The following is a 27341-nucleotide window of genomic DNA, read 5'->3' on the forward strand; positions in this document are numbered from 1 at the left end:
ACACTCCCATCGTGAGCCCAGCTATTCTCCCACCTGGATCATCCCCAGCACCAACCCTTTCCACTGTCACTTCCACTGGCAACTCAGCCGCACGTCCACATGAGCTACTTCAAGCAGCGACCTCTCCTCCCAACACTTCCGCTACAACAGCACTCTCAGGCAGTCTACTTAACTCAATTCCCAGTACCTCACAGCCCCTCTCACAGCCGAGCGCACACCTGTATGGAAAGGTGGCCACTGAATCAAGGAAGGGCTCAATCTGGGGGGGGGGGGCACCAACATCACAGGAAGCACAAAGGGGAGGGAATGTTGGCAACCCATTTTTGAAAAAGAACTTCCTGAGGGACCCTTGTTAGTGGTGGGTAAGGGTGACATAACGACAATGGAAACGGACGCTATTATTAATGCTGCCAACCCTCGGTTAGAGCACAACGGAGGTGTGGCTAGAGCTATAGTGGAAGCAGGAGGGGCGACTATTCAAACTGACAGTCGAATCATTGTTGAGTCGCGTGGTCAGATAGCAGTTGGGGACATAGCGGTGACTAAATCTGGCAGTCTTCCTTGTAGAATGATCATACACGCAGTAATCCCTACTTTTGAACCTATTCATCCAGATGTCAGTGCTCAACAACTACGCGCGGCAATAACTCGTATCTTAGAGTATGCGAATATTAGTGAGCAGATTGAGACCTTGACAATTCCTGCCATTGGTGTTGGCATCTTCGGGTTCCCTGTTCATGCGTGTGCAAGGGAGATTGTTGGAATTATAATGAACAAGTGTAGCCCCCCAAGCATTTGCAGCCTCTCCGAAATCAGGTTAATTAGTAATGAGGACAGGACTGTTAAAGCTTTTAAGACTGCCTGCATCACCTGGACTCCACCCCATGATATAGGAGCTGCCCAAATAGAGCCCCTCATTCCAGGACTGTTACCTCCTCCTGCTCCTCATACACAAGAAATTACACCTGTACTTCCGGTGCCATCTCTACTCCCGCCTCAGGTGCCACCACCAACCGTGCCAACGCCCACGTCTGAGGAGCCCACCCTTTATGTCAAGTTTACACCCCAGCAAGCTGCTACTCTGCTGAACCAACTCCCAGATCCAGAAAAACAGCCGATGCCTTTCTATAGAAGCATGCTTCAAATCCAAAGGAATTACTCAGCCACATGGCAAGATCTCATTTCCCTGGCAAATCTTAAAGCAGGTGATGCATATTGGCCTGTTATGGACACTGCATTTAATGATCCCTCACTTGTCAGTGACACCACATGGGACTCTGGTGTTCAGTTCTGCCAACAACTTAAGACATGGGCCTCGGATAAATTGGCTGATCAGTCAACATCTTTCAAGGACGTCATGCAAGAACCAGGGGAATCAGTGGAGAGATATCATGCTTGTCTAACGCAAATGTTTAATGACCTTGGCTTCAGTAACCAAATAAAAGTTCAACGGACACTTTTCAGTAACCAAATAAAAGTTCAACGGACACTGCTCATTTCCTCTTTTGTTGAGGGCCTTCGGGAAGCTCTGAGGAAGCAATTTCAAGCAATTAGACCTGAATATGCTACATTGGATCCTAAGGATGTCTTAACGATAGCTAAGGGATTCGAAAAAACACTCCCTGAGAAATCTATGACAACCTCAAACACAAAGACCCATATTCTATGGACTGATGTGCAACACCAAATCCAGAAACCTCCATTATCTCGTACCAAAGATGTCTGTTTCAATTGTGGTAATCCGGGTCACCAAAGACGGGATTGTAGGGCCTCTCTTCAAGGACGCAGATTCAGAAACCACAATGAGGATAATCGCAGATTCAACTATCCTCGACGAAATGACCAATACTACCAACGACCACCACAAGCTCGGATACATCCAGATACCAATCACACCGCTGCTCTGATGGATCTAAATATCCAATAGGACAAGGGCAAGCCGGTGTCCACTACTTTGGCTTCTATATCTGGTCCAATAGCCAAAGTAACTATCAACGTTCAAGTCAAACCCTTACCGTTCCTTGTGGACACCAGTGCAGCCAGAAGTGTTATCAGATTACAGGACCTGCCTTTTCCAATTTCATATCCTCTGAAGCCGTGACATGTGTGGGAGTAGATGGCAAGCCTACTTCTAACAAACTCATCCGCAAAATACAGGTTGGACCATACGAAGATGTGTTTATGCGTCTTGTGGTGTCCCCCACTTGTCCTACTAACCTTCTGGGAGCAGACCTTCTTCAAAAGTTAAGAGCGACGTTCGCCTATTCATCAGATGGTCTCACCATCACCATCACTGACCCGCTCGATCCGAGTGAAGAGTGTCAACTTCAAGCCGCACCTCTGCTCATGATGATGGACGAAGCTGCTAACACCACCTCAAGTGTTCCGCCAGAAGTGATGTCACAGGTCCCATCTACTCTATGGTCTACTGGCCCTGAAGATATTGGACATGTTGCTGTACCTCCGGTACGGGTCATTCTTAAACCTGGAGCTCAACTCCCTAGGGTGCCCCAATACCCACTCAAATCTGCCCAGGAAGAGTCTTTAGGCACTCAAATCAAGGCTCACCTGGAAAATGGGGCACTAGTCAAATGTAACTCTTGCTGTAACACGCCCTTGTTCCCAGTAAAGAAAAGGACATTAAAGGGAGAAGCCTCGAAGTACCGTATGGTTCAAGATCTCCGAGCTGTTAACGCGGCAACTGTACTAGAAAGTCCCATTGTGCCCAATCCACATACATTGTTGTCAGAAATACCATCAGATGCAAAAAGTTTCACTGTCATCGATCTGGCCAATGCTTTCTTCAGCGTACCACTGCATCCAGAAGATTGGTACCTGTTTGCCTTCACTTACCGAGGCTCACAATACACCTGGACAGTCTTACCACAAGGAGCACAGAACTCACCAAGTCATTTCTCTCAGGCTCTTGCCTCTTGTTTACAGCTGTGGAAAGAGACTAACCATCAAGTTGTCCTTCTTCAGTTCAGTAAATGGATGATCTCCTACTATGTTGTCCGGATCAGGCGACAGCTAAAGAGTCGAGTCTCAGTCTTCTCTTTCATCTTGCACAACAAAACTGCAAGGTGTCCCTCAACAAAATCCAGTGGTGTCAGCCCAAAGTTGTGTTTTTAGGCCACTGTCTCTCTCCAAACCTGAAACACCTAACGGGTGAAAGGAAACTTGCTATTGAGACCGTTCCTCTACCAAAAGGACCTAAGCAATTACAAGCTTTCCTAGGACTTATCACATATTGTTGCCAATGGATTCCAGATGCCTCAAAGCTGATGCAACCGTTGTACGATGACCTCAAGACGTCAGCTTTTCCACTAAATCCATGGAAGCCTTCTACGCTCTTAAACAGGCCATACAGTCTGCACCAGCTCTTGGAATCCCAAATTATCAACTACCTTTTTACTTGTTTGTCAGTGAAGTAGCAGGACATGCTTCCGGAGTCCTAGCACAGAAACATGGGGGAAGAACAAGACCCATCGGCTATTACTCTGCCCGCCTGGACTCAGTGTATCAAGCTTCCCCGACTTGCCTCAGAGCCGTTCATGCTGCACATGTGCTTCTGAACAAAACTTCTGATATCATCTTAGGACATCCGGTTCTGTTAATGGCTCCACACAACATAAAAGCTATTCCTGACAAAACTCAACCTAAACACCTGTCGCGGCAGCGTCATATGAGACTCCAATGTTCCCTCTTGATTCCGGATAATGTCACTCTTGTCCGCTGCACCATCTTCAACCCGTCCACGCTACTTCCTCTTTCCAGGGGGGATGTGGATGATGATACTGATGCTCTCCGTGAAGATGCCTTTACACACTCAGAGGATCATGATTGTCTCGAACAGATGCAGGAAGAAGCTGCCTCCAAGAGAAATGTGTCTGTAGACTCACTCCTGCATGCTGACCTGACGTTCTTCACCGATGGTTCCAGATTTGCAGATGAAACAGGAAGATTCCATATGGGATATGCCGTGGTTACACATGACCGGGATTCATTTAGAAAAGAGAAAGCAGCGGTGTACGTGTCTCAAGACATTGAAGAAGGGCCTCAAAGCTCTCTTATGAAGTTTTATCCATTTACATCAAGACAAGACACCGGATGATGAAAAGAAGTCGTGGCAAGAAGCAGGAGCTAAAAAGGATGAAGATGGAGTCTGGAGGAAGAACAAACAGATTTGTCTACCTCGTAATCTGTACCCCTCGGTGACAGAATGGGCACACGGTATCACCCATAGAGGCAAGAATCAGATGAATGACTTGATTTGGAAGATTTATATGGCACCTGGAATTTCTACTGCCACCTAAAAATATTGCAAGTCCTGCTTTTTGTGTGCAACATGCAATCCAGCACCGCCTCAGAAAATTACTCAGAAACATTTAGCTAAACCACTCTATCCCTTTCAAAGAATTCAAATCGATCATATTCAAATGCCAAAAGTAGGGAAGTACGAGTATGTACTGGTAGTGACTGACATGTTCTCGGGATGGCCTGAAGCCTATCCAGTAACCAACATGACTGCCAGAGTGACTGATGACTGAGGTAGTGTGCAGATATGGAATCCCAGAGGTGACTGAGAGTGACCAAGGACCCGCATTCATTGCAGTACTGACTAAGGAACTATGGACATTGGTAGGGGCTCATTTGGGTTTACATACTCCGCATCACCCCCAGAGCAGTGGTAAAGTAGAAAGGCTAAATGGCACCTTTAAAACAAAATACTGAAAGCCAGCCAGTCAAACTTCCTTGAACAGACATTTTGCTCATTGCCTTATATTCAGTCAGAAACACTCCGAGGGGTCCCACTAAACTTACACCATATGAGATTCTTTTTGGGGGGCCTCCAAGGTTGGGTCAATATTTTCCACAACAGCTAGCCTTAGGAAGTGATACTCTTGTAAATTATGTCATTGCCCTTACTAAAGAATTGTCAGTAACACATGTACGAGTTTTATCATCCATTCCAGATCAAGATTTCAGTGAAGGTACTCACACTTTCCAACCTGGTGACTACGTGCTGGTAAAGAAGTTCACCAGAAAGACATCCCTGGAATTGAGATTTGAGGGTCCCTACCAAGTGCTCCTGACCACTCCTACTTCAGTCAAACTTGAAGGAAGACCAACGTGGATACACGCCTCCCACTGCAAGACGTTTATGCCTCCATCAGAACCTTCTACATAATGTTACATATCCTCTACTTTGTGTGTTGCGCCATTCTATACTCATTTGTAGGAGCACAACAGGTAGCAATCACCCAAGCAAGAGGGGTGATCACGCACTGATGGGTGAGGGAACCACAGTAGGGACAAAAGGTTAATAAAGTATTTAGGGGGGACTGTTGAGGAGAGCCATAGGATCAAATACTTAATTAACCTCAAGACATAGGAGATTGAGAGAAAAGACCCATAAAGTGTATTATTTCACCTTACATAAGCTTGTTTAGATGAAAAGATGGCTGCCATTTCCTGTTTCATCACACCATGCTCTGTTCTGGGAGGAAGCTGCATTCTATAGAAGGACTAACCAACCACAGAGCGACACATCGCATGGATCATGCCCCCTGATGACCTCATGGACCAACCCACCTTGATGACCTCATGGACTACGCCCCCTGATGACCTCATGGACCACACCCCCTGATGACCTCATGGATCTGCCCATGGACTAACCAATGAATACATCTGGTTACTCCCATTCTAGGGTTAACCGAGCCTCTATTTACAGTTTATATAAGTCTATGTTCGGGTTGAATAAAGACACTTGGAGCTGTGCCATAGCTCATCAAGGAGAGCTTACATCCGATGTGTGTGTGTCTGATATTATTCTTTCTTGCATGCACTTGATCATATCCATTAGGCCAGGAGCAGACAACTAGTGAACATATCAAACTGTTCGGTCTAACATTTTCTCTATGTAACGTCTGTGGAGTCAGAGCCTGCTATACATATCAAGTACACTAAATCCTCCTCATGATATCATCAGAGCTTGTGGTTCAGTAGCTTAGGCTCCTGCCTATAATGTTAAGGTCGAGGGTTCAATACCAGTGAGACTCACAGAAAAATAAATGACATTTTTTATAATTGTTCATTATTATTTTTACTACTTTTATAGGAACAAAAAAAATCTTATTTCTATGGTCTCCTCAGTATACAGGGACCATAGAAATAGATTGCTACATATACAATGTATCTCTATGGATATGTATAACCTGCAATAGAGGTCAAGATTACAAAATTCTCTCACGGGTATAATTGTGAACTGCGGCTCGTGAACAAGGAGATGTGAGTTTGAGTCCTGGTGAGACCTAATCACATTAGAAAAAGCAGTGATTGTATAATTTAATTTATGCACAGAGTGGAGGTAAGTGGTGCTGCCCCCTGAGGAGGAGGAGTTACGGAGAGATGAAGACATTAGAGAGAAGAAAGGTGGGTATAGAAGCTGTCACAAAAGCTGAGACGGTTGGGAGCTATAGTTAATCACACCGCTGGGGACTGAGCCGTGCTATTGCACGTATAGACAGAGGCTTGTCAGTCAGTATCAGCAGGGGGAGAAGCCACTGGGGACCCACCTGTGCGACTTAGTCAATATCATGGCTCGGTCCACAGCCGCAGCATTTCAGAGTAAAATATACAAGGCTGTGATCGCACAGCGAGGAGATGATACATGCTGTCCATGGTCTGTACAGTATGTATCAGCTGACAGGTTTATTGGCCTGAGTTTTGGTATGGCCCTCTGCACCTGGACTAAATGTGAGTTCCAGCCCCAAATATTCATCACTCTCACCTCACTCTGCTCTTTCCATACCTCCATGGAGTTTCTTTAGAGCAGTAGCATGATGGACCTCTCTGGTCACACAGAGGTGTACGGTGTTTCAGTGGGATAAATATTGCTGCCCGCAGCACGGTATGGAATACCATGAAGGATATGGGTGTGCCGAACCATCTGACCAGCCTCATTAGGAACCTTTACATCTACCCACAAGCAACAGTCCGAAGGGAACACGGTAACAGCCTGGTTCAAAGTAGAGCAAGGAGTCAGACAAGGCTGAATCCTGCCACCATTTCTCTTCAATTTATATGCAGAAGCTATTTTCAGGAAGGCTGGACTTGCCGAAACAGAGGAAGGAATCAAAATTGCTGAACGAATCATCAACAATGTTAGATACACAAACGATACAACACTGATAGTAACAAGTATAGATGGAATAAAGAAGTTATTACGGAGTGTCAAGATGGAAAGCAAAGAAGAACAAATAAATCAATTTTGGAACAAGTAAAGCCAGACATGTCACTCGAAGCAATGATCCCCAAGCTACGACTTGCCTGCTTTGGACACATCGTTCAAAGACAACAATCACTGGAGAAGGACATCATCATCTGAAGAATAGAAGGAACAAGGCAAAGACGAAGACCAGCAATCTGGTGGCTTGATACTATCAAGAAAACGGCGGAGAAGACTCTGGTGGATATATCTAGGCTTGCATAACATCGATCTTCCTACAGATCGCTCATCAATCAAGACACCATGGCTTGAGATCGAGCAAAAGGCTGGTAAATAGTAATAAAATAGTAATGAAATAGTGCAGCACTATTTGTACCGTAAACCTTACACAATCTGTGATAAAAGCTCTTAAACGCGGATTCCAACTCCTTTAAAAATTGGGCCATATAGGAAAAATTTAAACAACAGCAAATTTATAAATAATATGTCTTTTATTAATCCATGCAATCTCACTTTCCCTGGCCCAGTGTGGAAGTCAGAAAGCCACTTTAATCAGAAGTGACCATAATTTACAACATGGATTAGTGCTACTTTTTTATGATCTACCCCTTTAATCAGATGTGATGATGGCTTACACCATGGAGAGGTGATACATTTTCCTGCTGAAAGACCCCTTTAAACAGATGCGATTAGAGTTTACATGATGGAGGACCCCTCTAATCAGATGTGATCAGGGCTTACACGGTGGCGGACCCCTTTAATCAGATGTGATTAGGGCTTACACGATGGCGGACCCCTGTAATCAGAGCTTACACGATGGAGGACCCCTGTAATCAGATGTGATCAGGGCTTACAGGAGGGAGGACCCCAGTAATCAGATGTGATCAGGGCTTGCACGTTGGAGAAACCCTGGATTCATATGTGATCAAGGCTTACACGATGGCGGACCCCTGTAATCAGGGCTTACACGATGGCGGACCCCTGTAATCAGATGTGATCAGGGCTTACATGATGGCGGACCCCTGTAATCATTGTTTACACTATGGCCGACCACTGTAATCAGGGCTAACACTATGGAGGACCCCTGTAATCAGATGTGATCAGGGCTTACACGATGGAGGACCCCTGTAATCAGATGTGATCAGGGTTTACATGATGGAGGACCCCTGTAATCATTGTTTACACTATGGCCAACCACTGTAATCAGGGCTTACACTATGGAGGACCCCTGTAATCAGATGTGATCAGGGCTTACACGATGGAGGACCCCTGTAATCAGATGTGATCAGGGCTTACACGATGGAGGACCTCTGTAATCAGCTGTGATCAGGGTTTACATGATGGAGGACCCCTGTAATCAGGGTTTACAGGATGGAGGACCCCTGTAATCAGCTGTGATCAGGATTTACATGATGGAGGACCCCTGTAATCAGGGTTTACAGGATGGAGGTCCCCTGTAATCAGATGTGATCAGGGTTTACAGGATGGAGGACCCCTGTAATCAGGGTTTACAGGATGGAGGACCCCTGTAATCTGCTGTGATCAGGATTTACATGATGGAGGACCCCTGTAATCAGGGTTTACAGGATGGAGGACCCCTGTAATCAGCTGTGATCAGGATTTACATGATGGAGGACCCCTGTAATCAGGGTTTACAGGATGGAGGTCCCCTGTAATCAGATGTGATCAGGGCTTACACGATGGCTGACCCCTGTAATCAGGGTTTACACGATGGAGGACCCTGTAATCAGATGTGATCAGGGTTTACACGATGGAGGACCCCTCTAATCCCGGGATGCCTGTCCGATCTATACAAGTGTCGGTGGCCGAGCTTCCCCCAGCAGAGCCATAAGCCGCTGCAGCAGCCCCCGCCTCCGGAGCAGACGGCTTCCCCTCCCCTTCCAGCCATTGTTCCCCGCCGCAGCCCACCGCATCTCCGGCTCTCCCCGCTCACTCCAGCCGGCCGGCCCCCACTGCCCATGACGTCAGAGCGCTGCCAGCGAGGTGACGTCACGGAGCGTGGACCGCAAGCGGCCCCTGTCCGAGATCTCCCGGTGCTATGTTGTGACGGCGGCCGGTAGGACAGCGGCAGGACCGGAGCGCTGACATCTACAGGTGGCCGTGCTGGGGCTGTGTACAGTTATGTGCTGAGGATGCAGCGGTGACTGTGGAGGGAGAGGCCGGACTGATGCTGCGATACTGGGATGTGCTGCTGCTGCCTGTTACTTGTGTGCTGATCATCCCAGGAGTGAGAGTGTATGTGTGGGCAGAAAGGGGTTAACGTGCCTGGCACCTGGGCCCACAGAGGGTGCCCAATGACTGACATAACGGGGGTCTGGCTGGGGGCTGTTTTGGTGCCCAATGACTGACATAACGGGGGTCTGGCTGGAGGCTGTTGGGGTGCCCAATGACTGACATAACGGGGGTCTGGCTGGGGGCTGTTGGGGTGCCCAATGACTGACATAATGGGGGTCTGGCTGGGGGCTGTTGGGGTGCCCAATGACTGACATAACGGGGGTCTGGCTGGGGGCTGTTGGGGTGCCCAATGACTGACTATAACGGGGGTCTGGCTGGGGGCTGTTGGGGTGCCCAATGACTGACATAACGGGGGTCTGGCTGGGGGCTGTTGGGGTGCCCAATGACTGACATAATGGGGGTCTGGCTGGGGGCTGTTGGGGTGCCCAATGACTGACATAACGGGGGTCTGGCTGGGGGCTGTTTTGGTGCCCAATGACTGACATAACGGGGGTCTGGCTGGGGGCTGTTGGGGTGCCCAATGACTGACCATAACGGGGGTCTGGCTGGGGGCTGTTGGGGTGCCCAATGACTGACATAACGGGGGTCTGGCTGGAGGCTGTTGGGGTGCCCAATGACTGACATAATGGGGGTCTGGCTGGGGCTGTTGGGGTGCCCAATGACTGACATAACGGGGGTCTGGCTGGGGGCTGTTGGGGTGCCCAATGACTGACATAATGGGGGTCTGGCTGGGGGCTGTTGGGGTGCCCAATGACTGACATAACGGGGGTCTGGCTGGAGGCTGTTGGGGTGCCCAATGACTGACATAACGGGGGTCTGGCTGGGGGCTGTTGGGGTGCCCAATGACTGACATAACGGGGGTCTGGCTGGAGGCTGTTGGGGTGCCCAATGACTGACATAACGGGGGTCTGGCTGGGGGCTGTTGGGGTGCCCAATGACTGACATAACGGGGGTCTGGCTGGGGGCTGTTGGGGTGCCCAATGACTGACATAACGGGGGTCTGGCTGGGGGCTGTTGGGGTGCCCAATGACTGACATAACGGGGGTCTGGCTGGGGGCTGTTGGGGTGCCCAATGACTGACATAACGGGGGTCTGGCTGGGGGCTGTTGGGGTGCCCAATAACTGACATAACGGGGGTCTGGCTGGGGGCTGTTGGGGTGCCCAATGACATAACGGGGGTCTGGCTGGGGGCTGTTGGGGTGCCCAATAACTGACATAATGGGGGTCTGGCTGGGGGCTGTTGGGGTGCTCAATGACTGACATAATGGGGGTCTGGCTGGGGGCTGTTTGGGTGCCCAATGACTGACATAACGGGGGTTTGGCTGGGGGCTGTTGGGGTGCCCTATGACTGACATAACGGGGGTCTGGCAGGGGGCTGTTGGGGTGCCCAATGACTGACATAACGGGGGTCTGGCTGGGGGCTGTTTTGGTGCCCAATGACTGACATAACGGGGGTCTGGCTGGGGGCTGTTTTGGTGCCCAATGACTGACATAACTGGGGTCTGGCTGGGGGCTGTTGGGGTGCCCAATGACTGACTATAACGGGGGTCTGGCTGGGGGCTGTTGGGGTGCCCAATGACTGACATAACGGGGGTCTGGCTGGAGGCTGTTGGGGTGCCCAATGACTGACATAACGGGGGTCTGGCTGGGGGCTGTTGGGGTGCCCAATGACTGACATAACGGGGGTCTGGCTGGGGGCTGTTGGGGTGCCCAATGACTGACATAACGGGGGTCTGGCTGGGGGCTGTTGGGGTGCCCAATGACTGACATAACGGGGGTCTGGCTGGGGGCTGTTGGGGTGCCCAATGACTGACATAACGGGGGTCTGGCTGGGGGCTGTTGGGGTGCCCAATAACTGACATAACGGGGGTCTGGCTGGGGGCTGTTGGGGTGCCCAATGACATAACGGGGGTCTGGCTGGGGCTGTTGGGGTGCCCAATGACTGACATAATGGGGGTTTGGCTGGGGGCTGTTGGGGTGCCCAATAACTGACATAACGGGGGTCTGGCTGGGGGCTGTTGGGGTGCCCAATAACTGACATAACGGGGGTCTGGCTTGGGGCTGTTCTGGTGCCCAATGACTGACATAACGGGGGTCTGGCTGGGGGCTGTTGGGGTGCCCAATGACTGACATAACTGGGGGCTGATGGGGTGCCCGCAGAGATAGACGCTCGCCATCGTCTATCCCTCCAGTGCTTTCCCCTCGGTGTGATAGAGCTGTGCCTTCTCCATATATTGCGCACCCTGGCGCTTGCTGTGGCCCTGTAGGGCAGCATTCCGTTTCTGTGTGTGCCGATCTGTTGTCGCTGTGGTTTTTATTTCTGCTGTATATACTTCTACAAGAACAAATCCTATTATCTCCTAAGACCGTGTTCACGTTGCGGTTTACGGTCAGCGGCACCGTTGCGGCCTATGTATGTAACTCTGGAACAGGAGTATTGGGGTGTATGCGCTGACGGGGCCATTGGCTGCAGTGATGGAGGTGGAGTCGCTCTCTCACATGTAGGTTTCGGCCATATCTGCCTATTTGAAGTAAGCGCCAAAATGCCATCGTCATCAAACCTGCCATAAGTAGGTGTATATGGGCAAAAATAATGTCAGAAAGTGACCCCATCTGCACCATTACAGCCGAATCCCGTTTTACAGACACAAGCCCCAACAGAGCCACTGACCATAGACTAAAACGCAATGTGAACACCGTCTTTCATCAGCAGGCGTGGCCGAAGCTTTGAGACTGCGACATATTTTTGTTTTGATACTTTAGTGTATTTAGATCTTTTAGTTGGATGTTTCTATGGTTCCTGAAGTACAATTATCAGCATTTCATAAGTTTTTACACTTTTATTGACAAATACATCAAGTTTATACAAAGATTCAATATTTACAGTGTTGCCCTTTGTTTTCCAAGACTTCTGTAATTCGCCCTGGCTTGTAGGTTATCAGCTTCTGGGCCAAATCCTGACTGATGGCAAGAAGGATTGACCACAGGTTATCAATGTAATTGAGATCTGAGAAGTTTTCCTGCCATAGACCCTTAAGCTCGATATTTTGTTCAGCGAGCCATTTAGTTATCACTTTTGCCTTATTACATGGTGCTCACTGAACAGCAAAGTGTGTGAAAACCAAACATTGTCAGTCTCAACTCTTGGCTCCTTATAAGGGTGAATCCCTGCAGGTTGGCCATGGCAGGTCCTTGCGTCTTACAGCCCCCCTAAACCATAGGGGGTACTCAGTGAGTGTATTGCCAGTTGCCATCTTCTCTCCATTCTGCTTCTCTTCAGCCCCATATGGCTACATATCTGACTAGCCGGTTCTCACCGCATCCTCTGGACTGAAAGTCCCTGTGCTAATATTCCAAACATGAGCCTATGAGACACACATCGAGGCTCTCAGAGATTTATCATGACAAAACAATTTCCGGAGCACCTAGAGGACACTGATAGAACTGTGGTCACGTGGTGCAGAAGAGAACCTGACAAAGGTAGTAATCCGTACTTTAATATGAGTACTGTACACATGACTATGGTAAGGAGACAAATAAAATTGCCAGAGGGCTTCTTTACCAAATGGTTTGAGAATCGTGCCAATCTGCAGTAATTTGCATGTTAGCTCAGTGTTTCACTGCTTTGTGAGATCTCCAGTTAGCCATTAAAGAGGTTGTCCGGTCTTAAGCTACAAGTCTGCAGTCACTCTATGTGACTGCAGACTTGAGAATTCTCACATCGCGTGCACTGCTTGGTGTGAGGTTTCTCCAGCGACGGGAGCGAGCGGTCATGTGACTGCCAAGTATGCAATATGCATGCTCCCGGCAACGTTCTGGGTAGATGGGAGCGGCCTCGCTCAATACAAGTATATTGAGCGAGGCCGGAAACAGTCCAGTCGGAATGTGTCCAAAAGCCAGAAGTATGCATATCGCATACTTGCAGCCACATGACCGCCCGCTTCCGGCGGCAGCATCGGAGAATTGTCATAGCACGATATGAGCATTCACAATTCTGCAGTCACATATAATGGCTTGCAACAGTATTCACCCACTCTTCCCCGGCTTTTTTACCTATTTTGTTACGTTACAACTTGTGTTTAAATATTTTTGTAATCTGATTTGTGCGTGATGCATCAGCACTACATAGTCTAAGTTGGTGAAGTGAGAAAAATGTAGGCAAAAAATGTAATTTATGGGATCAAAGAACTAAAAATTGTCATGTGCATATGTATTCACCCCTTTTTCTATGAAAATATCTGCTGCAAGCAATTATCATCATAAGTCACAGGCTTAGTGAAAGGAAGTCCACCTGTGTGCAATCTAAGTGTCACATTGTCTGTCAGTATATATACACATTTTCTGAAAGGTCGCAGAGTCTGCAACACCATTAAGCAAGAGAGATCACTAACCAAGCTCCATGAAGACCAAGGTGATCTCCAAACAAGTCAGGGACAAAGTTGTTGAGAAGTACAAGTCAGGATTGGGTTATTTAAAAAAAAAAAAAAAATCCCAATCTCTGATGATCCCCCAGAGCACCATCCAATCCAATATCATCAAATGGAAAGAACATGGTACCACAACAAACCTGCCAAGAGAGGGCCGCCGACCAAAACTCTCAGCCTGGGCAAGGAGGGCATTAATCAGAGAAGCTGCACAGCTACCAGCGGTAACCATGAAGGAGCTGTAGAGTTCCCAAACAGAGACTGAAGTATCTGTCCATATGACCACAATAAGGTGTACACTCCATGGAGGAGGCCTTTCTGGAAGATTGGGCAGAGAAAAGACTTTACTTACACACAAAAATTGTAAGGCTCATTTTGAGTTTGCCAAAAGACATGTGGGAAACTCCCGAAATGTATGGAGGAAGATGCTTTGGTCAGATGAGACTAAAATGTAACTTTTTGGTCACCAAGGTAAACACTGTCTAATGCCAAACCAACACAGCTCATCACCCCAAGAACACCATCCCCGCAGTGAAACGCGGTGGCAGCACCATGCTGTGGGGATGTTTTTCGGCAGCAGGGACAGGGAAAATTACCTGAGTCAAGTGAAGATGGATGGTGCGAAATACAGGGATATTCTTGAGCAAAACCTGTTTCTGTCTGTCAGTGATTTGAGACTGGGATGGAGGTTCACCTTCCAACAAGACAATGACTCAAAGCATACTGCTAAAGCAACACTCGAGTGATTTAAGGGAAAACGTGTAAATGTGTTGAAGTGACCTAGTCAAAGCCCAGACCCTAATCCAATTGAGAATCTGTAGTCAGACTTGAAGATTGCTGTTCATCAGAGGAAACCATCTAACTTGAAGGAGCTGGAGCAGTTTTGCCTTGAGGAATGAGCAAAAATCACAGTGGCCAGATGTGGAAAGCTCATAGAAACTGTAACGGGTCCGGGAGGCGGAACCTCTGAGCTACTATACAAGGGGGCGGTCCTTGTAAGGGAGCGGGTGGCGACCAGGCAGGCAGTCACAGCAGGTGACCGGAACAGTCTCTAGAAGAACGGGCAGATGGTCACGGCAAGTGACCGGGGCAGTCTCTGGGTGAACGGGCAGATGGTCACGGCAAGTGACCGGGCAGTCTCTGGGTGAACGGGCAGATGGTCACGGCAAGTGACCGGGGCAGTCTCTGGGTGAACGGGCAGATGGTCACGGCAAGTGACCGGGGCAGTCTCTGGGTGAACGGGCAGATGGTCACGGCAAGTGACCGGGGCAGTCTCTGGGTGAACGGGCAGATGGTCACGGCAAGTGACCGGGGCAGTCTCTGGGTAAAGGGTTGGTACGACCTGTGGCGGCTGATGGTAGACGTGAGCTCCCAGGTGAGCAGGCGAGAGTCTCTGGATAAGCGGGTGGTCACAGCATGTGACGGCGGAGCCTCCAGGAAGACCAACAGACAGGCGGCAGATGAGCGCTCCCAGGTGAGCGGGCAGAAGTCTCTGGACAGGCGGGTGGTCACAGCACGTGACGGCAGAGCCTCCAGGTAGGCTAGCAGACAGGCAGCAGATGAGCGCTCCCAGGTGAGCGGGCAGGAGTCACTGGACAGGCAGGTGGTCACAGCACATGACGGCAGAGCCTCCAGGTAGGCTAGCAGGCAGGTAGCAGATGTGCGCTCCCAGGTGAGCGGGCAAGCTGGTCCATAGACAGACTGACAAGAGTTGGAAGGCAGACCGTCGGACCTCAGGCAAGCAGGCAGGTAGTTGATGTGCGCTCCCAGGTGAGCGGGCAAGCTGGTCCTTAGACAGACTGACAGGAGTAGTAAGGCAGACCGTCGGACCTCAGGCTAGCAGGCAGGTAGTTGAATATCAGGCTGGAATAAGACAGCAGGCTGGCAGGAATCTGGCAGGAATCTGGCAGGTAACTGGCAACGGGACCTGAGGGCTGAAGCAGAGTAGTGAACAGTGCAACAACATTGCTCGGGCACCTCCATTTTGGAGGAGGTGCCTTATATATGGTGAAGTCCTCCGGCCATTGGCCGGGGACTCCTTAGGACAGCGCGCGCGGCCCCTTTAAGAGGGAGGGAGCGCGCGCGCCCTAAGCACAGTGGCCGGGAAGGAGCGCGCGCTGCCAGCAGAGCGGGAGGAGGACGCCGGGCTCGGAGCAGAGAGGTGAGGGGAACAGCGTCCCTGCCTAGCAGAGGGCAGGGACGCCGACGCTACAGAAACCTATCCAAAGCGACTTTCACTTGTAATTGACGTAAAAGGAGGCTCTACAAAGTACTGTAAAATTTTTGAGGTACAAAAACACGAAAAATGCCAAGAGGGTGAATACTTTCGCAAGCCACTGTAGACTTTTAGCTTAAGACTGAACAACCCCTTTAACGGCTTGGTATCTTTGGGAATCTGTATCAGTTAAAAGACGCTTGAAAGACTAAACTTGTGAACAGTAAGTTCTTTTTGTTTAGAAATATATATGTTCATTCTTTTGAGTGTTTAGTTTGCACTTCATCAAACGGGTCCGCTCTGAAAGACGTCCGCGAGAAAATATGTCTCTAATGCATTTGTGTATCTAGGCCCTAACGTTTGTAGCTCTGTCTATGGACATCTTTATTTGTGGCATTAGCTGGTGCTAAATGATGTATATGAGAGACCCCGCGTGTACACGGCCTACTGGAATATCCTGATATGAGACCCCGCGTGTACACGGCCTACTGGAATATCCTGATATGAGATGCCCCGTGTGCACAAAGGCCTACTGGAATATCCTGATATGAGATGCCCCGTGTGCACAAAGGCCTACTGAAATACCCTGATATGAGATGCCCCGTGTGCACAAAGGCCTACTGAAATACCCTGATATGAGATGCCCCGTGTGCACAAAGGCCTACTGAAATATCCTGATATGAGATGCCCCGTGTGCACAAAGGCCTACTGAAATATCCTGAACCAATACTCTTCACTCCTCCTGGTTTCCAAGACTGTAATAATTATTTCATGAAGTTGGTTGTTTGCTCAGTGTAAACAGAGGCTGGAAGTAGTTCCAGAAGTGTTTATCTAGAGTATATTAGTGATAAGGGTGTTGCACACAGACAAGAGATTGTAGGGCTGACAGTAATTACTGCGCATTCATCAGTCAAACATAAGGTGGAGGCCACAGCTCCTGCAGGACCCCCTCAAGAAGGTGTTCTCTCTATATTATTATTACAATAGAACAGATTAAATGTCTAATTAACTTTGTCACACCAGAAATGTTTTTCAGGGCCTTCAGTTTAACTCCTTAATGGCCTAATACAGGCAGCAAACCTCTAAATGGTTAACAGGCTGCTGTTAATAAACCCACCTTCATATCCCATTTGCCAAGTGTCGTCCAAGTGTGAGGTAAAGACATATGGCATTAAAGCCTATTACCGAATCAAGTGTGCTATGTTTAGAAGGTTGTATTTGTGCCGCCGCCTTCCCTAGAATTTAGACGTAGGATTCTGTATTTGCCGATAGACACTTTTATTGGTTAAACTTGAAGACATTTTCTCCCTGAAATCACACACACACAAAAAATTCCTATGAACATAGATGTCCTCCTCTGTAAGACTTCATTCAGACGTCAGGGATTTCTCTGATACACAAAGAATGCACCTATTCTCATCAGTATTTTGGATGTGTGAGTTTCATCAGTATTTGGTCAGTGTTTCCTAAGTGATTTTCTTGTGCACTTAAAAAAAAAATTGCAAAACTTCTCTACTCATTACAATACTAAAAACTGATTTGATCAGAATGGCTGCTGAATAAGTGACACATCACTGGAATCAGGGTCTCTGTTTCTACATTATGCTGCTCCTATATGGTGTAGCAGAAGCCTGGTGGTAACCAGTTTCCCTTTGAGTTCTGTTAATGTAATAAATAATGGAACATTGATCTCATTGTTTATCTCTTGAAAGGTAAAGGCAACGTTTGTTCTTTGCTACTTTCCTCAGCAGTGTTAGCAGGTTGTCACGAGAAACGCATAACTTACAATTACTCTAAACAGCTATGTATGCCTTGAGGGTCACATTTATTTAATTGCTATTCTAAAGTATAGCTCTACCTTTCCCAGAATAAGGTCAAAGGAAATGTCCAGTAACAAAATAACTTCTGTTTGCTCCTGAAGTAGTATGTGGCTTATTAATGTTTCTATTCTAATTATCATTACACAAAGTCAATTCAAATGAGTATATAATCTGTGTAACTTAGGGGCCATGTATTACAAGGAGCCTTTGTGTGTGTGTGTAGGGCGGGATGAAGCGGTATGGGACATGCCTCTTGGACTAGTCATCTTGACCACAGCTGAGCTTTCATCTATGTTTTTCAGCATTTCAGATGTTTTAAACGCAGGATCTGGTTTATGATTCTAGCTGTCCATAGTTTGTGCAACATGAATTAGCTGACAGGTTCTCTTTAAAGGAGCTTTAAAGTTTTATCCTCTTAATATATTGCAATCATCATATTATACAGTACCGTGTACTTACAATTGCTCATTTTGCCTTTCTACCCAGTTATTTCTCCTGTTTTCCATTAGGTCTCTGACATCATGTGATTAAAACCCAAATCCTTCTAAGCTCTATGTAGAAACAGGAGGTCAATTTGGCCTGCACAAGTTATGAGTCACTGCAAAAGTCCCTGGCAGAGGGGAGCATCTGAAGAGGGGGGTGATAAATACTGAGACAAAAGACTTCCTGTTTCTACATAGAGCAGAGAAAACAGAAGAATTAGCTGGGTAGAAAGGCAAAATGAGCAATTGTAAGTACACGGTGCTGTATAATATGATGACTGCAGTATATTAATAGGATAAAAACTTTAATGGGAGTGCTTCTTTAATTTTTCCTTTGGGTTCTAATTTTCTTGATTTAAAGATTTTTTAATTGGTTGCCGTAAAGGGGTTTTTCACTAGTTTTTATCAGATTAGTGGGAGACCACCACAGGCTGGCCTACTGATCAGCAGTTCTCAGCGTCGGTGGAGGCCAGATGTTAGCATTTGTGAAGCTGAACAGCACAGCTCTGTCAACTGTGTAGTATGTGCTTTCTTGTACTACAAATCCACTCCTATTTATTCGAATAGGGACTGATTAGTAGAACAACCCTTTAATCCAGGCAATCTGCTTAAAGTAAGTGATGATTTTGGTACAGAAAAATTCTTTTAACTTCACAAATGGTAGCATTACATGTGGCATTTAAGAAGTCACTTGCCTGTTAGCAATTAATCTTTTTGGGTTATTTTAGAGGGAGGTCCCAAGTTGAGGCACCTCTGCAATGAGGTCCATATAACCTGCTTACTCCTGCTCTGGTCATATATGTACATGTTAGGGTTGATCCAAGAATGCTTAGTTTGATTTGGATCACAGCTCTGACAGACCCCCGATTCCAATACAGAAGCGGATCCTATGGGTAAAAGTACTGCATGTTACTCCATTTTAGACTTTCTTTAAGGAGAATTTGGCAGCAGGATTTAACCCTCCAAACTATTTATATGGCAATATAGCGCTTTCAAAGACAAATCCAACAGTTTCTTTACATGGTCAGTCTGTTCTTCGGGTTCCTGAGAAATCAGTATTTGAATTGATCTACAAATAGCACGTCATTGTCACGGGTGTATCAGAGGTGACAGACAGTCGCCCTGCAGTTGGTTGCAGGAGATCTCTACGTTTGACATTACAGACATCTTCTTAGATGAGAGGCTGTCTCTAGGACCTAGCAGCTACGTCCCTCTGGTAATTAGCTCCCTTGCCTGGGAGTATATATACCTGGTGTGTCTGAGAGGGAGGTGCCAGTGATATTATTATTATTATTATTATTATTATTTATTATTATAGCGCAATTTATTCCATGACGCTTTACATGTGATAGGGATATACATAACAAAAGCATTTACATAATCTTAACAAAACGAGTCAGCGACTGGTACAGGAGGAGCGAGGACCCTGCCCGCGAGGACTCACAGTCTACAAGGGATGGGTGAGGATACAGTAGGTGAGGGTAGAGCTGGTCGTGCAGTGGTGTTTACTGCAGGTTGTAGGCTTGTTGGAAGAGGTGGGTCTTCAGGTTCCTTTTGAAGGTTTCCACGGTCGGCGAGAGTCTGATATGTTGGGGTAGAGAGTTCCAGAGTAGGGGGGAAGCACGGGAGAAATCTTGTATACGATTGTGGGAGGAGGAGATAAGAGGGGAGTAGAGCAGGAGATCTTGTGAGGATCGGAGGTTGCGTGCAGGTAAGTACCGGGAGACTAGGTCACAGATGTATGGGGGAGACAGGTTGTGGATGGCTTTGTATGCCATGGTTAGAGTTTTGAACTGAATTCTCTGGGCAATGGGGAGCCAGTGAAGGGATTGACAGAGAGGAGAGGCCGGGGAATAGCGGGGGGACAGGTGGATTAGTCGAGTAGCAGAGTTTAGGATAGATTGGAGAGGAGCAAGAGTGTTGGAAGGGAGGCCACGGAGCAGGAGGTTGCAGTAGTCGAGGCGGGATATGATGAGGGCATGCACTAGTGTTTTTGCAGAGTCTTTGCTGAGGAATGCACGGATCCGGGAGATGTTTTTGAGTTGGAGTCGGCAGGAGGTGGAAAGGGCTTGGATATGTGGCTTGAAGGAGAGATCAGAGTCCAGGGTTACCTCAAGGCAGCGAGCTTGTGGGACTGGGGAGAGTGAACAGCCATTGACGTTGATGGATAGGTCGGATGGGGGATGTGAATGAGAGGGTGGAAAGATGATGAACTCTGTTTTATCCATGTTGAGTTTTAGAAATCTGTCGGAGAAGAAGGATGAGATGGCGGACAGACATTGTATGTGGCTTGAAGGAGAGATCAGAGTCCAGGGTTACCCCAAGGCAGCGAGCTTGTGGGACTGGGGAGAGTGAACAGCCATTGACGTTGATGGATAGGTCGGATGGGGGATGTGAATGAGAGGGTGGAAAGATGATGAACTCTGTTTTATCCATGTTGAGTTTTAGAAATCTGTCGGAGAAGAAGGATGAGATGGCGGTGAAAGCCGTGAGACTCTATGAGCTGTCCCAGGCCGAAGGTGTAGATGGAGAAGAGCAGAATTCATTACTACATGTGAGGCTTTAGCAAGAGCAGTACTTCGTCCTCTCTGGAGCTTGAAGCCAAGTTCGCATTTGTCTGGAGTAGTCTAAAGCTAAGCAATTCCCCCCTGTTTGTCTACCCTTGTTTATAGAGTTTAGTGGAGATCGACTAGTGCTCATCTCCTCCCATCCCTAACCTTAGCCATATGCCAGGGAAAGACAGGGCGAGGCACGCGTGCGGTGATTGGTGAAGAGGCAATATAGTGACGGTAGTTGAGACAGGGTGACACTGGACCAGACTAGGAGGTCTCCACTTCCCCCTTTCCCTAGTGTCTGGGCTCCCGTTCCCTCTGTGTTGCATTAAGTCTTTCCCACACCTGGTGTGACAGTTATCCTCATTTGCATATCTGAAGCCTCTCACTCCAGCTCTATGCCCTGCCGCCTCTTACTTGACTAATGTCTCGTTTGTCTGAAGTCACACATCATAAATGCTGTCAGTCAAGCAGGAGATGGCGACGCTTGTTGGGAATTAGAGCTGGAGTGACAGAGGCTTCAGATTCGCATATCAATTCAAAAGATGATTTCTCCGTAATAGAGGATCAGACTGGCCATGTAAAGATATTGCTAAAATTCCAACACTAAAAGCTATATATTAGTTAGTTGACCAACTATTATAGCAGTCAAATTCCTAGCATTCATTACCAATCACAGAAAGTTTGTAAAGTGTTATGGTGTGATTGAATAACTGCTGATGATATATGTGATCTTATCATATGAGGCCTAATGAGAGGTGAAAAAATAAGCCCACTGAATTTACACATGCATTCCTTATTTATTAAGCTAGAACCTAGCGGATTTTTGCATTTTTCAGTACTATCCTATATTACTACAAAGAATCGTATAAGAAAACACTGGGACAGATTTCTCAATACTGTGTAATTCTTCGACACTGCAATCTGATACTAGACCTTCTTAAAATGCGCCAGTTTTTTGAAAGGTGCTCATGTTGATTATTATTATTATTTATTATTATTATAGCGCCATTTATTCCATGGCGCTTTACATGTGAAGAAGGGGTATACATACAAGAACAATTACAATAATCTTGAACACAATGTGACGGCGACTGGTACAGGAGGAGCGAGGACCCTGCCCGCGAGGGCTCACAGTCTTCGTTGTTTGAGAAATCTGGTTCTTCTTTAGTCTGTCTTGTCAGCGTTTACACAGTGTATCAGTTGGCTTACTGTGCTTTGGACATTTGCGACAAAATTTTTGTGTTTTTTTAATGGAGCATGGTGTTCCATGTTGGGTCTTACCCCCTTCTCTGTCTAGAACACATAATAAATATGGTACAAATCATGGAACACAGATTTTGGTGCAAATTGTTCCAGAATTTTAGTACCTTTAGCTTCGTAAATCTCCCCCAGTAATTCTAGACTTTTATAGTGCAATTCTGGGTAAAAAATCTGATCCGGTAGCCAGGGACTGCCAATGCGAGATCTGGTCCAGGGATTTGTGAATATTTTTGCTCAACTCTTAATTGATATATGATTTATGATGCTCACAAAAAAAGAGAATTATACGTCTTTGCCAAACTCTATTGGTAAGATGGTCTACATTTCAGTTTCTCAAAGTGTGAGCCAACTCAATTCCTGTTATCCGCCAACTGATAGACCCAGTATGCTATGAAACCTGCAGAGCATCACTGCATGGTGCACGTTGCCGACCATTCACATACATAGCCAATAAATAATGTATATGACCACACTGAATAATATATCGTTTTTCAGTGTCAGTCACCAGACAGCTAGGCATTTAAAGAGAAATAGCTCTATAATTCTATTGCTGAGAATAAAGGATACTGCAAAAAGGCAGGTTCAGACGTCTGTGCAAATCAGTCTGAGATCGGACCGCAGTGCATGGACTGGTCGTGGGGTTTCCTGACTCGACCATGACAGGTTCATATATTTCTATGAAGCTGTCACACTCTGTTCATGAGACCCATGGCCAGTCCGTGCATTGCGGTCCGATCTCAGACCGATTTGTATGAATGCGTCCTAAAGGGTATTTAGACTCTCTTCACAGAAGTCCAGAAGTGTGGAAGGGGTAAAACAAGAGATTTTAAAAGGCTTATTCCAGTTTCATGAAGTTATGGCATATCACTAGGATGTGCCTTCACTTTGATGGTTGTCCGACTGCTGGAAAGGTCATCAATCCTGTGGAGGAAGTTGATGTAGTGCTGCTTCAGTGCTATGGCCCCTCACCGGTTTTCCCTGCCCAGCAATGCTCATGGCCATCTGTTGTGCAGGGAACTGTACAGTCGTGGGCCAAAGTTTTGACACTGACACAATTTTTGGGTTTTACAAAGTTTCCTGCTTCAGTGCATTGAGATCTTTTAGTCTGATGTTTCTATGGTTACCGAAGTACAATTCTAAGCATTTCATAAGTTTTTATACTTTTATTGTCAAATATATCAAACTTATGTAAAGACTCAATATTTACACTGTTGTTGACATTTTTCTTGGAGTGATGTGGCTTGTTTGCTGTTTTTCTTGACACCAGCCCAGCTTCCAAAAGCCCTTTCCTCACTGTGTGCATGCAGGTGCATTGAAACATGCCTGCTACCATTCCCGAGAAAGCTCTGTGGGGTGTTGAAGTGATCCCATAGCTGAATCCTCATTAGGAGACTGTCCTGGCACTTCTTGGACATTCATGATTGCCCTGAAGCCTTCTTTACCAACAGTTGAACCTCTCACTTTCAAGTTCTTGATGTTTCAATAAATGGTTGATTTAGGCTATGTGCCCACGATGCTGAATTGATACGGATTTTACATGCTTTTTTTAGGCGTTTTTGCATGCATTTTCGCATGCGTTTTTTCAAGCGCTTTTCCAAGCGATTTTGAGCATCACTTGGAAAAGTACTTGACACATTGGTCACACAATATAAATCCATGCAACCGGCATGGATTTATATTGTGTGACCAACTTATGCTGCTTTAAATGCAGCATCAATAGTAAAAAAAATAATTAAAAAATAAAAAAAAACATTATACTTATCTCTCCGGCGGCCCCCAGTCCTCGGCGTCCTGCAGTGTTCAGAAAGGACCTGCGGTGACGTCATTTAGTCAGCTGACAGGTCACGCGACCGCTGACGTCAGCAGTCACGAGACCATCACATGACCAAATGATGTCACCGCAGGTCCTTTCAGAACACCGCGGGACGCCGAGGACTGGGGGCCGCCGGAGAGGTAAGTCTAATGTTTTTTTTAATGTTTTAATTCTTTTTTTACTAATGGTACCCGGGTCTGGAGGAGAGTCTCCTCTTCTCCAGACCCGGGTACCATCCGCGCATGTATACATGCGGATGTTATGCGGTTCAATGCAAGTCAATGGCGGCGATTTTGCCGCAATTACGCACAATAAAAGGTGGTGCTGCGGATTTTTCCGCAATGATAATCAGCACATGCGGATTATCATTGGGAAACATGGCAGACAACTTAACAAGTGTTTTTAATGCATTGCTGTGGAAATGCATTAAATCCGCATCGTGGGCACACAGCCTTAGGGGCAATCTTAAATGCAGCAATGCCCTTGCCTGTAAATCCCTTTTGATTTAAAGGGATAGTCCCATCTCCAAGATCCTATTCCAATATGTAGTAAGTATAATAAAAAATATTAGCAAATAACTCCAATTAGAAATGTAGTATAGTTCTCCTGATAACCTGTCGCTTACCCCATGTGCAGGGCATTGCAGTAGCTTAGGTATCCATGGTTACAAACTCTGTGAAAACAAAATGTGTAACGACTTTTTAGCAACAATTGTAAAATTCCCTTGAATAAAGTGGTGCTGTAGTACTCCTGCACAGTGTGTTGTCTGGGCATTGTGCTGAGATGTCAGTGGCAGTAGGTGTAGAGGTTTAATTCTCCCCCGCCAATCATAGAATTCACTAAAATATGGCATAGTTTTATCACTTTGAGACAAAAATACACAAAATCTGAAGAAAAGCATAGCATTTGTGTCCTCATCCTTCAACAACAAACTACTTTTGGTGCATCAGCTAATCTAATAGATTCAGGAACTGTTGTGAATCTTATTCTGTAACTTTCCACTCCCTCTTTTTTAGTGGGTGGTTACTCTGCATTCTGCCAGCACTATAGGTGCCAAAACTTCCTTTCCCTCCTTTCCCATCATGAATTGTTTCTACTATTGACCTGACCTGAACTAAATCCTACCTCTCTGTTTTGCCTACATGCAGTTTGACACCGTAACATATTTTAATCCGTCTGTGTGTTCTGCTGAAGACATATTACACTTGACTCTTCAGCAGGTTTGACACACCACTTCAGCATTTTGTTTTTTATTTTACTGCTGCAGTGGTGTCACTAATGTAAGATCCCTGCCCCTAGTATTATACTTACCAGCCGCTGTCTTCTGTTATCGGCGCCTCTCCGGTCGTCTGCTGCAGTTTGTGAACTGTAGATCACTCCAGTGTTTGCTCAGTGAGTTGGAGGTTAGTTCTCATTGTAAGTCTATGAGAGCCAGAATGAGGCCAGAACGAGGCTTTCATAGACTTACATTGAGCTTGTGACCATTACCTCTGACTTCCGGTCAGTCAGAAGTTGCAGTCACAAGATGGCGGATCGGGACCGATGCGGCGCCGGGAAGAGCGGAAGACTGCGGCCAGCGAGTATAATACCCGGGTCAGGGAACTTACATTAGTGGCACCAAGCCAGCACTGAAATAAAAAGAACAAAATGCTGGAATGGTGCTTTAAAGGGGTTGGACAGGGCTAAACCATTGATAACCTATATATTTAGAATAGATCATTAATATGAGATCTGTGGGAGAGAGAAAGTGCTGTGCAGCAACCACTGCACCATGTACTTCTGTATTTTGCCCTGTACATTGCTTGCATCCATTGGCTGCAGAAGGAGGTTTCAGCTGATTGGTGGGGTTGCTGGGTTTTGGATCCTCACTGATCTCATATTGATTACCTATCTTATGGATAGGCCTTCTGTTATTTAGTCCCAGACTTAAAGTTAGAAGTATTATTGTTAAAGGGGATGTCCACTACTCAGACAACACCTTCTCAATCCCTTTTTCCTTCCAGTAAAATAATGACACTTATACACCCTCTGTTCCTGCGGTATCGGCACTGGTTCTCCCGGGACTCGTGTGACATGACCAATCAGCTTTGGCTTCACTGTGTCACTCTCCTACTGATGTAATTGATATCCAGAGAGGAGCCGCAGCTTCTCCGTATGGGGAGAGTGAAGCAGTGAAGCCAGTGCTGATTGGCTGCAGGGATTGACAATTTGTCCTTTTAAATAGTTGCTAAAATTTCTTTTACAAGCACATTTTTGTAATTTTATTGTTTGTGAATGAAAAAATAGCAATTTCCAGGTTAGTAACAAGCTTCCATTTTTTTTTTTTTTTAGGAGGCACTTCATCTGGAAATCATGTTGGAAACTATTGGTAGGTTCATTCTTTATTATTTTCCAAATGTATGAAACTGATAAAGAAAATGATTTCTGAGCAGTAAGTCTTTGTCGTATGAGCAGATATACAGTTATATGAAAAAGTTTGGGCACCCCTATTAATCTTAAGCTTAATGTTTTATAACAATTGGTGTTTTTGCAACAGCTATTTCAGTTTGATATATGTAATAACTGTTGGACACAGTAATGTTTCTGCCTTGAAATGAGGTTTACTGTACTAACAGAAAATGTGCAATCTGCATTCAAACAAAATTTGACAGGTGCATAAGTATGGGCACCCTTATCATTTTCTTGTTTTAAATACTCCTACCTACTTTTTACTGACTTACTAAAGCACTTTTTTGGGTTTTGTAACCTCATTGAGCTTTGAACTTCATAGCCAGGTGTATGCAATCATGAGAAAAGCTACTTAAAGTGGCCACTTGCAAGTTGTTCTCCTGTTTGAATCTCCTCTGAAGAGTGGCATCATGGGCTACTCAAAACAACTGTCAAATGATCTGAAAACAAAGATTATTCAACATAGTTGTTCAGGGGAAGGATACAAAAAGCTGTCTCAGAGATTTAACCTGTCAGTTTCCACTGTGAGGAACATAGTAAGGAAATGGAAGAACACAGGGACAGTTCTTGTTAAGGCCAGAAGTGGCAGGCCGAGAAAAACATCAGAAAGGCAGAGAAGAAGAATGGTGAGATCAGTCAAGGACAATCCTCAGACCACCTCCAGAGAGCTGCAGCATCAACTTGCTGCTGATGGTGTCACTGTGCATCGATCAACTATACAACGCACTTTGCACAAGGAAATGCTGTATGGGAGAGTGATGCGAAAGAAGCCGTTTCTGCAAGCACGCCACATTTGAGTCGGCTGAGGTATGCAAAAGAACATTTGGAGAAGCCAAT

The 27341-nt window shown here is 46.4% G+C and overlaps 1 protein-coding gene across 12 annotated transcripts in view; it reads left to right on the top strand.

The window, feature by feature from the left end:
* The first annotated feature begins 9113 nt into the window (after window positions 1–9113).
* The window catches only part of MPDZ (multiple PDZ domain crumbs cell polarity complex component), a 202584-nt gene continuing 184356 nt past the window's right edge, over window positions 9114–27341 (top strand). For 11 of the 12 annotated variants that reach the window (XM_073668027.1, XM_073668043.1, XM_073668066.1 and 8 more), the window contains exons 1-2: window positions 9114–9346; window positions 26388–26424. In XM_073668027.1, coding sequence (XP_073524128.1) covers window positions 26409–26424 — 16 coding nt within the window. In that variant the 5' untranslated portion in view covers window positions 9114–9346; window positions 26388–26408. Of the gene's footprint in view, window positions 9347–9468; window positions 9488–26387; window positions 26425–27341 lie in introns of those variants that run through there. The other variant, XM_073668035.1, reaches the window with a different exon arrangement.

This window comes from Phyllobates terribilis, unplaced genomic scaffold (genome assembly GCF_046119375.1).
Source record: "Phyllobates terribilis strain yellow unplaced genomic scaffold, ASM4611937v1 Scaffold_1__5_contigs__length_1240528914, whole genome shotgun sequence".
NCBI classification, from domain to species: domain Eukaryota; kingdom Metazoa; phylum Chordata; class Amphibia; order Anura; family Dendrobatidae; genus Phyllobates; species Phyllobates terribilis.